We start from the raw sequence: 14,919 nt of genomic DNA, 5'->3' as shown, positions 1-14,919 counted from the left end.
AAAAATAGGGGAGACATTAAAAGTAGCCTGAATAACCCTGAGAACAGAAAGAAAAGCTACTGGGACTAAGTCCTTAGAGAGTGGAATCTCAGCAGCCACAGAATTTTTTTCTGATGTTGCCTTCATTTTCTTAATTTGGTCTAAGAACAAGAGATTAGCCACTGACAGTTCTAGATTAATTTTCTAAAGTCTTCAGATTGCCCTGCACCTGTACAAATGCGTCCCTTCGATTTCCAGGTCTGAGAATCCCAGGAAAGATTGGGTGGCATTCCCACTCTTTGAACGAATATTTTGGCCAGAGAGTGCAGTTTCTTTATTGGCTAAACCTGTGTGCCTCATGAGCTGCTTGGATCAGCCAGCCATTCCTATCATTTCAGCGTTCCAAACAGCAAATCATGAACCATTTGTGAAATAGGATACTCAAGAGAACAGTTGAACAAAATGGAATAATTAAGAACAGTAATCTCCGAATCCTTCCACAGTGGCATATTGTTTATGAAAACTTTTAAGTTATTTGTATGCATGTGTATTTCTGAGTGTGATTTTGCTCATATAGTAAAACAGATTTCTTAATGTGTTGTAGTAAAAAAAAGAAAAAGAAAAACTCACTGTACTGCATTGAATATAAATTTGTGTATTTGAATTCTGTCAGTGCTGCTGATGCTTGTGTAACTCATTACTCACAGCAGTAAGGCAGTTTCCCCTGTTTTGCGTAATAGACTGCATTAGCGCATGATTGCTCACTTAACCCCTGGGCTCCTCATTTACCCATTTAGATAGTAATCAGATGTACTTATTTCCCCCTCTGGGCTTCAGCATCAAGCTTCATTTATCCTTGTTTCTCCTGATTTCATTTGTCTTTAACCCCCCTTCTTCTCCCCAATTTTTCCATAGTCTGATTCCAGTGGAATATTACAATTCTTTTACTAAGTGTTTGCTATGGCTTTCTGAAATTATAAATGAAAAACTGCTATCAATCACCAAAAAGTCCGATTTTATTTTACTTATTAAAATGACTTCTCATATAACAGTTTAGATGAACTGAGGATAATAGATTAATACCAGCATTAAAATTTTTTTTTTTAATTTTTATTCTATTTTGGAGTGTAGTTGATTAACAAATGTTATGTTAGTTTTCGGTGTACAGCATAGTGATTGAGTTATACGTGTATCTATTCTTTTTCAAGTTCTTTTCCCAGTTAGGTTATTACAGAATATTGAGCAGAGTTCCCTGTGACATACAGTAGGTCCTTGCTGGTTACCTATTTTAAATATAGCAGTGTGTATATGTCAGTCCCCAACTCCCAATCTATCCCTCTCCCCTACTTTTTCCCCTCTCCCCCCTCCCCCATAACCATAAGTTCATTCTCTAATTCTGTGAGTCTGTTTCTGTTTTGTAAATAAGTTCATTTATATCATTTTCTTCTGGATTTCACATGTAAGAGATATCATATGATGTTTGTCTTTCTCTGTCCAACTTACGGCACTTAGTATGATAATCTCCAGGTCCATCCATGTTGCTGCATATGGCATGATTTCATCCTTTTTAATGGCTAATATTCCATTGTATATATGTACCACATCTTCTTTATCCATTCATCTGTTGATGGACATTTAGGTTGCTTCCATGTCTTGGCTATTGTAAATAGTGCTTCAGTGAACACTGGGGTGCATGTATCTTTTTGAATTATGGTTTCCTCCGGATATATGCCCAGGACTGGGTTTGCTGGATCATACGGTGGCTCTATTTTTAGTTTTTTAAGGAATCTCCATACTGTTCTCCATAGTGGCTGTATCAATTTACATTCCCACCAACAGTGTAGAATGTACTGTTGGTGGGAATGTAAACCAACCTTTTCTCCACACCCTCTCCAGCACTGATTATTTCTAGACTTTCTGATGATGGCCATTCTGACTGATGTAAGGTGATATCTCATTGTAGTTTTGATTTGCATTTCTCTAATAATTAGCGATGTTGAGCATCTTTTCATGTACCTCTTGGCCATCTGTATATCTTCTTTGGAGAAATGTCTATTTAGGTCTTCTGCCCATTTTTTGATTGGGTTGTTTGGTTTTTTGATATTGAGCAGCGTGAGCTGTTTGTAAATTTTGGAGGTTAATCCCTTGTCGGTCGTATTGTTTGCAAATTTTTCTCCCATTCTGTGGGTTGTCTTTACGTTTTGTTTATGGTTTCCTTTGCTGTGCAAAAGCTTTTGAGTTTAATTAGGTCCCATTTATTTATTTTTGTTTTTATTTCCATTACTCTAGGAGGTGGATCAAAAAAGATATTGCTGCGATTTATGTCAAACAGTGTTCTGCCTATGTTTTCCTCTAAGTTTTTTAGTATCCGGTCCTACATTTAAGGCCTTTAATCCATTTTGAGTTTATTTTTGTGTATGGTGTTAAAGAATGTTCTAATTTCAACACCAGCATTTTGAAGTAGCTATAATTAATATTACATTGAATATAAATGACTCATTGAAATGCTATTTTTTTTGAAACTTGGTCACAGCTCCTTTTCTGAAAGATGGCTCTGAAGAGAACTGTTGATTTCCAATATAATTATTTCCCAGTTAATTGTGAAGCATTACCCTGCAGGTGTTACTTGCACCTAGTTTTATTTTCCTTCTGTTACAGCAGAATCCTTTCAGTATTTCTAAATGATTTGTCTAACATAGTCCAGAATAATATTAAAATATAATGATAAGAAAAAGTCTGCTAACAGTAACTACTATTATTCCTCTAAGAAACAAAAACTATCCAACTAAACATACTAGCAAATGTTAAGCATCTTCTGAGTTTAACAAGACTATTTTTCCCTTTGGCTTTATAAAGTGAATTGCTTGCTTTGACTCAACATTGAAACAACCTCACATTCTTAGATCCCCATTTGTCATTGTTTGGTAATTTTTTAATGGGCTGCCAAAGTTAGTTCACATTTAATGGAGATTTATGGGTTATTTAAAACTTATATCGCACTGCAGTTAGTAGCATGCTTTTTTCATTAGATTTTATATTTCTTCAAAAATATACTTTTTTTCATAATCTGGAACCACTTCCTTAGCCATAGATTTCTATTTTCCTTAAATATCTAAGAGGATGGTAGCTCATCGATGACTTTTTTTCCCATTTATCTTAGTCCTCACTGCTTTCTAGGTTCAATTTAAGCAATTTATATTTTTCCAGAAACTCTTACATTTCATCATTATTTTTAAATGTGTTAACATAGTTTTTTTAAAACTGTGTTTTTGTAATTTTAGAACACTTCAATTCTATATATAGGTTTGGGTATACGTTTATAGACAAGAGTAGTGTTCAAATTTTGGGTCTAAATTTTAACTTGGCAACTGTTTAAGGAATTTTTAAATTATAAACATGTAGATCTTTGTTTTGTGCTGTGTTTGGAAATTTTTGATGCTTTCATTTTCGTACAAGAATTTTGTATTTGGCTGCTTTCTTATTTGTCAGTTGTCTCTGTGGGTGTTTACTCATAGGCAGTGCTAAAGGATCAACAAAATATTTTGCTTCATTTTCAGTGGTTAAATCTGTTGAATTCAGTGCCTACTATTCCTGAATAATTGGTGGTAGAAAGCTGCCTTGTCACATTACTTACCCACTCTAATATTGATAGTATTTTACCATAAAAATGGTATGTCTTGTTTGAGATTTATCCTACACACTATCAACCTGTTTGCTGTTTTTCACGTAATTAGCTGTCAAGTATGTCTTTTATCTTTTGGCTTAGCATGTCATGCTTAGAGATTTCAGGACATGGAACCATCCTAGAACTCTTGGAAATCCCTTGCTAGAAAGCACTTGAGAGAACAAGAAGCCGTGGTGCATGCTCATTTGTTAGCTGCTTGGCTGACATTCTGTAGACATGCTCTCCAAACGTGAGTTAAGCCAAAAGCTGCAACTTCACAAGTCTTTCTTTGCTTCTAACCCATTCATTTAGTCTAATTTTATCCTCACTAAAGATTATGCGTCTTAATTCTTTTTCTTCGGAATTGTGTTCATTGTCAGAACAGTCCTAAATTTGCTCCTTTCCCCAAGGAGAATGGCATCTCCTCCAACCCCACCCCTATCCCGCCAGAAGCCCGCCAGGATGTTTGCTCTATCTACCCTAAAATGTAAAAACTTTACACCCAAGTTCACGAGTTTTGTTGTAAAAATTTTTATGAAGTTAAACTGTTTCAGAGGTGTCAGTCACCGGAGCTAGATACTTTCCAGAGTTCTGTTAGCGTTAGGAGTTGTGGTCAGTTCTCTTTTGGTGCCAGTCACTGCTCTGTAGTCTCTTTGTAAACCTAAGTTGCTTCTCAGTAATTGTGAGCGGCTTTGGTTTCAGTTTGGGGCTTTTCTCCTTTAGACGTTCAGGTTACTTGCTTGGCTTTGCAATTTGTGAGGTGTTACTTGCACTGGACCTTGTGGTGGTGGCTCTCGGTCTTCTTGGGCAGCAGCACCGCCTGGATGTTGGGTAGGACGCCGCCTTGCGCGATGGTCACACCGCCCAGCAGCTTGTTGAGTTCTTCGTCATTACGGATGGCCAGCTGCAGGTGACGCGGGATGATGCGCATCTTCTTGTTGTCGCGGGCCGCGTTGCCCGCCAGCTCCAGGACCTCGGCCGTCAGGTACTCCAGCCACCGCTGCCAGGTAAATCAGCGCACCGGCCCCAATCCGCTCCATGTAATTGCCCTTGCAGAGAAGGTAGTGGACTCGGCCCACAGGGAACTGCAGGTCGGCTCTGGACGAACGACATTTGGCCTTAGTACGTGTCTTGCCACCCTGCTTACCACGTCCAGACATTACTATAAGAATACTGATCTGTTATAATGGGAAGAAATACCGTTAGGGTAGGTACGGTGGGTTGTGATTTACTATTTAATTGGCTGATACCCTTATATCCAATCAGAGAACCATACTGGAATCACCTCATTTGCATACACGCCACTACCCATTATCCAATCAGATGTGAGCTCCCCAATACGTCATCTGAGCTCCGCGCCTATAAATATCACGCTTCAGTAGAGTGTTTGCTGTCCTAAAGCTGTAGACTGATAATGCTGGAGCAGAGTATTAAAGGTAGTGCTATTTCTAAGAGAGACTTCAAGAAAGCCGTGATTAAAACTCAGAAAAAGGGGAAAAAGCGCAGTAGACGTCGCAAAGAAAGCTATTCACTTTATATCTATAAAGTACTGAAACAAGTTCATCCGAATGCTGGTATTTCTTCGAAGGCCATGAGCGTCATGAATTCTTTTGTTACTGATATGTTTGAGCGCATTGCGGGGGAGGCGTCCCGCCTGGTGCATTACAACAAGCGTTCGACCGTCACATCCAGGGAGATCCAGACAGCAGTGCACTTGCTGCTTCCTGGGGAATTGGCCAAGCACGCGGTGTGTGAGGGCAGCAAGGCTGTCACCAAATACAGTAATTCCAAGTAAAGAGATTCAGCCACCAGACGATTTTTGTAACCCAAAGGCTCTTTTAAGAGCCACTTAACTTTCTAGAGAGTTGTAGGCTTTTTACTTGGTTGCTCAGTGTATGTGGGCAGGCTTACTCTTAGAGTGAGGTATAGCTGTTACACTAGTAACTATTTATTAGATTCACTTTGCTGCCTTTAGTGTGGTTAAGAAATACGTAGGTAACTCGTCCGTCTCACGTGACTATTAGCCAGAATGATTTCAGGTGAAATCCCGGATCTCTTAAGCATGTCAAAGAATAGAGCTCTCTGAGTTGAAGGCAGCTCCTTTAAGTCTGTCTTAAGGGAGGATGGGCCGAGTGCCATGAGAAACGTGGCTTGCTCTTCTCTGGGGTATGTCCTGTTTTAAGTACTTTCTATCAAGAGACTGAAAGGGAACTTAAGCTGTGGAAAGACAAAGAACATAGGCAAGTTCAACATGGGAGCGTTAAGGCTGTTTTGCTTCCGCCCTACATTTTCTGTAGTGTGTGAAAATTCTTCCTATGGATCAGGTTAGATGCCCTGCAGCTGCTGAGATTTCGAGTCCAATAGTTCCTTGGTCTGGTGGTGTCATCTGTACATTATTGGGGTGTCTAAACGAGGCTGTTTGTTTAAAACAGCTTGATATTGGAGTGTGGAGGTCTTGCCATATCAAGTAATCCGTATTGGAGTCAAACAATCTGGCTAACCACAACCGACTGGCAAACAGAAGTAACTGACTGAATTTTTTGGGGGCGTTACTTTTCTTCCAAGTTACAATAGGATCACTTGCATTTTGTTTTATGAGAGGATCATTAAATTGGTGTTTGTGTCCTATATTACTGGACTCCAATACTAACAAGTTCCAAATTGGGTCATAATGGGTGTTTATCAAGTCAGGGGACTTTGGGTGCAAGATCTACTCTGTCACGATCGTCTGGACTCTTAGCAGACAAGCATTAAAAAGTGACAAATGACACTGAAATTAACATTAAAAAAGATCAAATTATTACTACTTCCCACAAACCAGTGGTTTAGCTGGACTCAATTCGTTAATTTATATTTTTCATTCCCTTTTAAAAACAAGATTTCGTGCTCATGTGTGTCTTCCTTACAGTTAAAAAATACCTTAGTATCATTTGGTAGAATATGTGTACTAAAACTCCACAGGAAAAAAAAAAAAAAGTGCCCTACATTTCTGCACAGTAACAGCCCCTACAAGAACCTCTGAATATCTTAACTGGGAATCATCCAAGGAGTTAACAGATGGGGCATCTGTGCCACATTGTCTGGGAGGGGAGGCATCATCTCCAAGCAGGGGTCCCAGCTGCCCTCATAAGACCTTGTGAAACAGCAGATGTCTGTATAGCTCCCAAATCCTTGTCAACTCTTGAGTTGAAAAGCATGCAGTTTTTCCACGCTGGTTTTTGCCTTAGCAGCATATGTTTAGATTCACCCATTTTGTTATGTGAATTAAGAGCTTGTTCCTTTCAATGGTTGACTAGTATTCCATTGTATGGATAAACCACAGTTTGTCTATCCATTCATCTAATGAAGTGATCTTAGTTGCTTCCACTTTTTAGCCGTTATGAATGAAGTTGTTATATAACTATTCACATGCAGGTTTTTGTGTGGACATAAGTTTTCAGATCAGTTGGGTAAGTATTATCAGGAGCACAGTTGCTGGATGGTAGGCTCAAGAGTATGTTTAGCTTTATAAGAAACTGTCAAACTGTCTTCCAAAGTGGCTGTGCCATTTTGCATTACTACCAACAATGAATGAGAGTTCCTGTTGCTCCATAGCCGCCTCAACATTTGGTAATGTACGATATTTTGGATGTTATCCATTCTAATCGATGTTTAATATCTCATTGTTTTAATTTGCATTTTCCTAGTAAATGATATTGAGGATCTTTTGGTATGCTAATTTACCATCTGTAAATTTGTTTGGTGAAGTGTCTGTCCAGTTCATTTGCCCATTCTTTAATTGGGTTATTTTCTTATTGTTTAGTTACAAGCATTCTTTTTTCTATTTTCTTGGACACAAGTCCTGTTTCAGATAAATGATTTGAAAATATTTTCTCCTGGTCTGTGGTCTATTTTTACAGTATCCTAGCAGAAGTTTTTAATTTCACAAATGTCTGGTAGAAATATAATGCAAGCCACAAATACTGATCACATATGTCACGTTAAACGTTCCAGTACCCACATAGCATAAAAAAAAGTGAAATTAATTTTAATCCAATATTTTGTTTAGTCCAGTTTATCTAAAATGTCAATGTGTAATAAGGGTTAAATTATAATAATTTACATTTTTAAAAATTAGGACTTTGAAATTCAATGTGTGTTTTATACTTACAGCATATCTCATGCAATATTTCAAGTGCTCAGTAATCACATCTGGCTAGTGGCCACCATATTGGACACTGTAGCACTAAACTCTTTCTCTAGGCAACCTAAGTCATACCCTTGCTCTAAATACCTACAGCAGATGATTCACAAGTTATATCTGCAGTCCAGGGCTCTCCATGAACTGCAGACCAGTAACTGCTTACTTAATATCACCACCCTGATGGTGCTCATCCATCTCAAACAATTTCTCTCCACAAGGGTTTCCAATGTATCCTGACAGACCTGTTGTCAAATTCCAATGTTCCCTATATCCATGGGGCCACCCCAATCACATGGTTGTCCAAGCCAGAAATGTATTTTTTCCTTGATAGTACCTCTGTTCAACCTCCATTTCAATCTTTTGACAACATATGGAGATTTTATTTCCTAAATATTTTATTATTATCTGACTTCTTTTGTCATCTCCACTGCCACCATTTTTGTCCAAGCCCCCATCATCTCTCACCTGGGTTACTGTCTCTAACTAGACTCACTGCTCCTAGTGTTTTCTTTCTAAAATCCACTCTCCACACAACTGACAAAGTAATCTTAGATAAGAAAAATATGGTCACTAACCCTTAACTGAAAGTTAGCATTTCTTTTAGTTTTGAATATAGCAAATAGACCAGTCGCATTAGCTATACCTGTGACTTTATTGTCAATGAAAACCATAGCCATAGTCCTAGCACTTAACCATGGTTACAGATATATCAAAATATTGTTTATGCTCATCCCAACCTCAGATTATTATAAATTTGATCTTGCTATTTGAAGCACAAGTAAAGAAGCACAAATATTACTGTATCAAACAATATTTTTAAAACTGTTTCAACCTGGCATTGTTTTATTATTAAAATTCATATTTTACTTTATGTATTTAGAAATTTATTTTAAGAAGATGTATATAGGGTCAACTAGACTTTCAAAGAAATTCATAATACAATAAAAGCTAAGAACCCCTGTTTAAGGATTCCAGCAAATACCTTACATATAAAGTAGACTAGAGACAGATGATATAAAAATCAGATGGCAGAATTCCACTAATAATCCAGCTGGGAGCAGATAACTGAATCTTCCTTAGCTGTTAGACTGATTCCTTCATCAAGGATGCCAATTCTACAGCCACAGGATACTGGGTTTACTAGGGTATCCCACTCAATTCATGCATGTGTGTCTGCTGGAAAAACACATCTTGATTATTATTGTTTTTATCACTGAAACAATTTCTCACATTACTTCTGCTAACCATCAGCCCTCTAGTGTGACTGGAGATGAAGAGCTAAAGAACTTGTAGTGGGTGAAAAGAACTTGTAGTGGGTCAAATGATGACTAACCTCTTCTGGAGAGTAAATTCCTCATTAGGAAAGTCCATTTATTAGTTTCCTAGGGCTGCTGCAACAATTTACCAAAATCTGGTTGGCGTAAAACAGAAATATATTCTTGCACTGTTTTGGAGGCCAAGAAGTCCAAAACCACAGTGTCAGTAGGGCTGATTCCTTGTGGAGGCGCTGAGGGAGAATCTGTTCTATGCCTCTTACCTGGCTTCTGGTGGCAGCTGGCAATCTTCGGTGTTCCTTGGCTTGCAGCTGCATCACTCCAATCTCTGCCTGCCTCAGTTTTCATATGGTCCTCCACTTTGCATCTCTGATGCCCCTCTCCCTTCTCTTATAAGCATACCCTAAATCCAGGATGATCTCATTTCAAGATTCTTAACTACACCCTATTTCCAAACAAGGGTCACATTCATAGGTGCCAAGGGTTAAGACTTGGACATGTCCTTTTTCAGGACACTCAACCTACTACACTTCACAGAGCCTAAGGTTTAGCTTAACATTGACTCACACAAAATTTACATCACGCTATCTGGATAGAAGTATTTTAGAGTAAATTACAGACAATACAAAGCTTTCCTTAGGCACCTTATTATCTCTCTCATTCATAATCAGCTGAAATGACCTCGTGTGTTTATATCTGCCTCACTAAACTAGAAAGGAAACAATGAGAGTAAGGACCTCCTCTCTTACACACACAAACACGCACACTCTCTCTCTCTCTCTATCAGTGAATGTTTGAAGAGTGAAGAAAAGGGAAACAATTTTTTTAAACCTTTTTGGAAAACAAAATAAGGAAAAATAACAAAATGCAGCCACTTGTCTATGACCAGCCCTGCACTGAAGAGCTAGCAGTGTCCACCTGCCGGAACAATGTAGTGGGGGCTTGATGTGGTCTAGCTCCCTCCGGCCCTGCTCCTTGGGAGGGTTTCCCTTGCCCGGTAGACCTCAGGGACCCATCTGAGATGAGAATAGAAAATCTCTTTTTTGAGGGCTACACCAGCCCTCTTTCTCCTTTTCTGAATTCAGAGGCACTGTGGTGGCTTTTGGGTAATTACAGCATCTGGGTTTCTAAACAGGCCTAGTTGCTCTGCCCTTTTTCCAGCCCTCATCTTACTGGCATCCATTATGTTCTCTGTTCTGCGGCACAACAAAACCACAGCCTAGAATCAGGGAAAGACAGCAAATGTCTCCCCTGCTTCCATGGCAAATCTCAATGGGTAACCATTGCAATGATTTTAGGGTGAAGTTAACAGCCAGATGTAGCTTAGGGAGGGTAGCACCTAAAGGATCTGCTTTCCCCAGTTCCGAAACCAAACCTTATCATATTTAAAGCAGAGTCCTAACTTTGCTGTGGCCCTTTTCTCAGAAAATTTTGTCTTGCCAGTCCTTTATAACTTAGGGATTGAGATGTGGGTGGACAAACAGCACCTTTCTTAAACATTTTAACCTAAAAAAAACCCAAAAAAACAAAAAAAATCCTGTGTTTTCTCTGCTTTCACATGAATTGTCTTGGACTAAAGCTTTACTCTTATTTCTCTGACATTATTAAAGTCTTTGAAGGTTGCAAACCCATCCCAACGTCCTGTGTTTGTCCCAGCAAGTTCCGTAAAGCTGGGTCCTTGGTCTGCATTTGGTCTGCATCTCTGATGGAAGGAGAATTTGACCAGCTGCTTTGCTGGTCGATAACAGTGATTTCCAGGTTCCTAATAGGAAGTGAAGGAATCTGCTTTTTCTAGCGTCTCTCTCACATTAATGAAAATTCAGAATATATACAGAACTTGTGGGAATAAAGTGAAGCCTGGCTCAAAGGAAAAATGATAGATTTAAATGCTGCTTACATTAATAAATTAGAACGTGTAAATGCAGGCAGTCCTTCAGGTAGTGTGAAATCTTAAAAGTGACTATGCAAAGCAGTCTTAATAATCAATGGGAAAAATCATGATTGTTCCATGATCTTTAAAATTTTTTATCAAAACATTAAAAACTCACCATCTATCATAAATATAAAGGGAAGTGAAAAACTAATATTAAGGACATTGTAATTTTAAATATTAAAACAATGAGAATTAGTGTCATTTCTTTTTTAAAAACTTACCAAAAGTAGTTGAATGGTGCTTGATTTTTTTCTTATCATGTAACTTATGATACAGAGTGAGTGTCCTTCCTATGCTTTGGTGAATTGACATGTTTCTTTCTAAGTTTGGATTAACTTCCAACATTTTATCCTTTGCATTTTTAATGCCATGAAATATCTCTGAGAATTCGTTTAATATGAAGTATTTTGCCAGTGTCACTTTCTTTGGAAAGTATTTATTGAAGTATAAACTGTAAATGATCCATTGGCAACCAGAGTTCAACAGAACATTAAATGAGTAACATATGATGCCCAAGCAGGGGGTTATATATAAAAATGCAAAGATGACTATTAAGAAGTTTATTAAAATAACTCATCATAATATATATTAAAGAGGGAAGGCCTATGCTCATTCTTCAGAGATGCTCAAACGGCATTTTATAAATTTCAACATGCATTCTTAACAATTCGCAATAAAGCAGACATAGAATTCTTCCTCATTGTATGATATATCTAATGAGGAATAGTGCAGATCTTCCGCAAAGTGAGGGATAAAACAAGAATGGCCACCCTATTTAACATTGATATGAAGGTATGAGGCACTGAAATCAGGTGAAAGAAATTAGAAGTGAACTAATTGAAAGGAAGCAGTGAAATGTTTACTATTTTCAGACATCATTGCAAACATGTAAAACCCAACAGAATTCTATCAGAAAGCCAATGCAAAAATTAGTCAATTCAGTAAGATATAATAGGATATAAAAATGCACAAAAATCAGTACTTTCATATAAAACAAGATGCTGGAAGATATGAATTGGGAAATACACTACTTATGGAAACGAAAACAAAATACCTAGAGCTAAATGTAATAAATATGCCATACATATCAAGTAAACTGGTCCACATCAATCGCATTGTCCCAATTTCCCTTCAGATGAATGACTCAGGCAGCATCTGGGACTAGGCTGTCTTAGAAAAGGAACTTGAGAGGAAATCCTCTGGGGAGGCTTTCATTTGCTCTCAATTGGAAACGCAGGGAGATAGACTGTCTTCCTGCCACTACTTTGACCTGTGTGAACACTTGGAACTGTGACCAGCATGAGAGTGTAAAGCCAGGGTCGGGAAAAGAGCAGTAAGACTGCACAGCCTTGGAGCCTGGGCTCTGATCCATGATTGTTACCACTGATGTTTCTTTAATGCTTGTCTGAGTGGAGTCCAGGTGGTTCAGTAATACAGGACACCAACATCTTTTTAAGTGATTCATCATACAAAACACCCACAAATGATTACACCGTAATTTATAGGAAAAATCAAAAAAGGAGTTTGTTACTGTTTACTAATCAATTGTGGTTAGCCAAATTGCTGGCTTCCGGTATGAGACAGAAAGCAATATTCCCACATGCCAGCTCAACATGCCCTGGACAACGTAGGTCACCAGGGCAAAAAGACCCCAAGCTGAGGACCTCAAACCACTTGAGCTTTCAAACAACTTCACTGGCCTACAGGCTCCAAGTTTTTCAGACACAGAAGTAGAAAAAAACAGGATAATGTCCCTTACACGATCTCTCCACAACTTCAGACCCTTTATAGAATCCTCAGTTATTTGTAGAGGCAAATGCATCTTTTATACTTTACAGCTCCTTCACTCTAAGAACACTCTGTATATGTTATTAACCATAAACTTCCCTGTAAGAAGCATTTTGAAGAATTTCTTTTGCCGCAGTTGACTTCTGAAAGACCGTTGGAGCCTCATGGGGGCTTCTTTACCGTAGAGAGTCAGTCACTAAATTACATACACCAGTTGAGTACTGAAGTTTACAATGTAAGTATCCTACTTAACGTTGAGTCCACAGCTCTCTTTCAGGAACGTGAGTGGCTCTGAAAAGAGCCTTTGGGTTAACTGAAGCAGTGCTTCTACTTCACAAGTTTACTTGGAGCTGGTGTACTTCGTAACAGCCTTGGTGCCTTCAGACACAGCGTGCTTAGCCAGCTCTCCTGGCAGCAACAGGCGGACGGCCGTTTGAATCTCCCTGGATGTGATAGTCGATTGCTTACTGTAATGGGCCAAGCGGGACGCCTCGCTTGAAATACGCTCAAAGATATCAGATACGAAACAATTCATGATACTCATGGCTTTCGAGGAGATACCGGTTTCCGGATGCACTTGTTTCAACACTTTATAGATGTAAACCGAATAACTCTCTTTTCTGCATCTTCTGCGCTTCTTTCCTTCTTTACTTTGAGTTTTCGTAACAGCTCTCTTAAACCCTTTCTTCGAAACAGCAGTACTTCTTGAAGACAACTCTGGCATGATTAGTGTTAAGCTCTACAGTGTCAACAACCCTCGCGTTACAACTCAAACAGCTCCCGTCAACGCCAAGAAAACGAAGCGACTTGCTGGCCCGAAAGGGTGGTATTTATAGGGGCAGCGCTCAAGTGACGTGTGGAGAGGCCAGTATCTGATTGGATATCTGGGACTGTCGTGTATGTAAATGAGGTGATTCCTGTGAGCCTTTCTGATTGGATAGACGGCTATCAGCCAATCAGAAAGCAAAGCACACCCTACCGGCAGACTATAAATAGGCCCAGTCGAAGGGGTTATACTTTGCTGTACCGGTTTGGCACGTCGCGTGGAGTTTATGTGTGGGCGTGGAGAACGAAGTGGTAAAGCTCGCGGCGAAAGTGAGTCTCGCTCCTCCGGAGCGAGCTTGCAGTTTCCAGTGGGTCAGATCCATCTTCTGCTCCGCAGCGGTAAACTATGCGGAGCGCATTGGGGCTGGTTCGTCTGTGTATTTGGCAGCGGTGTTGGAGTCCCTAACGGTTCACGTCTTGGAGTCGGCGGGCAATGCCTGTCGCGACGACAAGGGGACGTGCATTAGTCCGGGCCACTTGCAGTTGGCAGTCCGCAATAGTGAGGAGCTCAACAATTTGCTGGGTGGTGTGGCTATCGCTCAGGGTGGCGTTTTGGAACAGCCACGCCGTGCTGCTGCCCGGGAAGACTGAGAGCCACCATCAGAAAGTGCAGAGCAAGTAATCCAAGCGGAAGTTACCAGGGAGCAGTCTAAACGTCTGACGAAGGAACAGAAACCAAAGGCTCTTTTCAGAGCCACTTAAATTATCATAGAGGGCTGTGCCTGGGCTGTCTGGGTCTGTGATTGTGACGTGTTCCAAAAGTAGGCCGCCAAAAAGATCCGTTAATTGTGACTTTATCATGTTGATTCTAACACGTGAGGTTCTTCGCAGCTTTTTTATTACTGAAGGGCAAGTTCATGGGCCTTCAAGATGCCTTTCGGGTGAGAGAAAGAGAAAGCAAAGCTTCAGTATTCTAATACCCTTTTTAAGGCTCATTTTGATAAGTATTCGCGATGCCTATGGTTTAACACGTGCTTAGAAAATGTTTCTTAACATGTAATGTCCATCAAAAACCTAAATGGCACATGTGGGGGAGGGATACTAGTGTCTCATTAGAGGTAGGAGTGTGACATGGTGTATCATAGTTGGAATTATTAGGGAGGTTTTGTCAGCTCTTTCAAATGGTTTCATTTGATCTGTATTATAAACACCAAGAAAAATTGGAAAGTAAATGAACAGGTAGACTGTCATAAAATTACAGAAAATTCAGCAGTTTGCCTTATCTCAAGGAGAAAGTCTCGCTGGTTATCTTTTTAAAGTCATTGTTAGACAC

At 39.4% G+C, this 14,919-nt stretch overlaps 2 protein-coding genes and 2 pseudogenes across 2 annotated transcripts; 2 read left to right on the top strand and 2 right to left on the bottom strand.

The window, feature by feature from the left end:
• Window positions 1-4,406: 4,406 nt before the first annotated feature.
• On the bottom strand, window positions 4,407-4,803 carry LOC132374409 (histone H2A type 1-A-like; annotated as a pseudogene).
• A 254-nt stretch (window positions 4,804-5,057) lies between these two features.
• LOC132375435 (histone H2B type 1-A-like) lies at window positions 5,058-5,438 on the top strand. Its single transcript, XM_059940705.1, has one exon. It carries the CDS (start codon window positions 5,058-5,060, stop codon window positions 5,436-5,438), a length of 381 nt encoding a protein of 126 aa, XP_059796688.1.
• A 7,723-nt stretch (window positions 5,439-13,161) lies between these two features.
• Window positions 13,162-13,545, bottom strand: LOC132374410 (histone H2B type 1-A). The gene has a single exon (XM_059938066.1). It carries the CDS (start codon window positions 13,543-13,545, stop codon window positions 13,162-13,164), a length of 384 nt encoding a protein of 127 aa, XP_059794049.1.
• Window positions 13,546-13,873: 328 nt separating this feature from the next.
• Window positions 13,874-14,268, top strand: LOC132375434 (histone H2A type 1-A-like; annotated as a pseudogene).
• The last annotated feature ends 651 nt before the right edge of the window (window positions 14,269-14,919 follow it).

Source organism: Balaenoptera ricei, chromosome 11 (assembly GCF_028023285.1).
Source record: "Balaenoptera ricei isolate mBalRic1 chromosome 11, mBalRic1.hap2, whole genome shotgun sequence".
NCBI classification, from domain to species: Eukaryota; Metazoa; Chordata; class Mammalia; order Artiodactyla; family Balaenopteridae; genus Balaenoptera; species Balaenoptera ricei.
Note: the sequence above shows the minus strand (reverse complement) of the source record. Positions and strands in the feature narration are given on the sequence as shown.

Coding starts and splice junctions, on each gene's coding strand:
- LOC132375435 (XM_059940705.1), top strand. CDS start 5,058: ATGCTGGAGCAGAGTATTAAAGGTAGTGCTATTTCTAAGAGAGACTTC.
- LOC132374410 (XM_059938066.1), bottom strand. CDS start 13,545: ATGCCAGAGTTGTCTTCAAGAAGTACTGCTGTTTCGAAGAAAGGGTTT.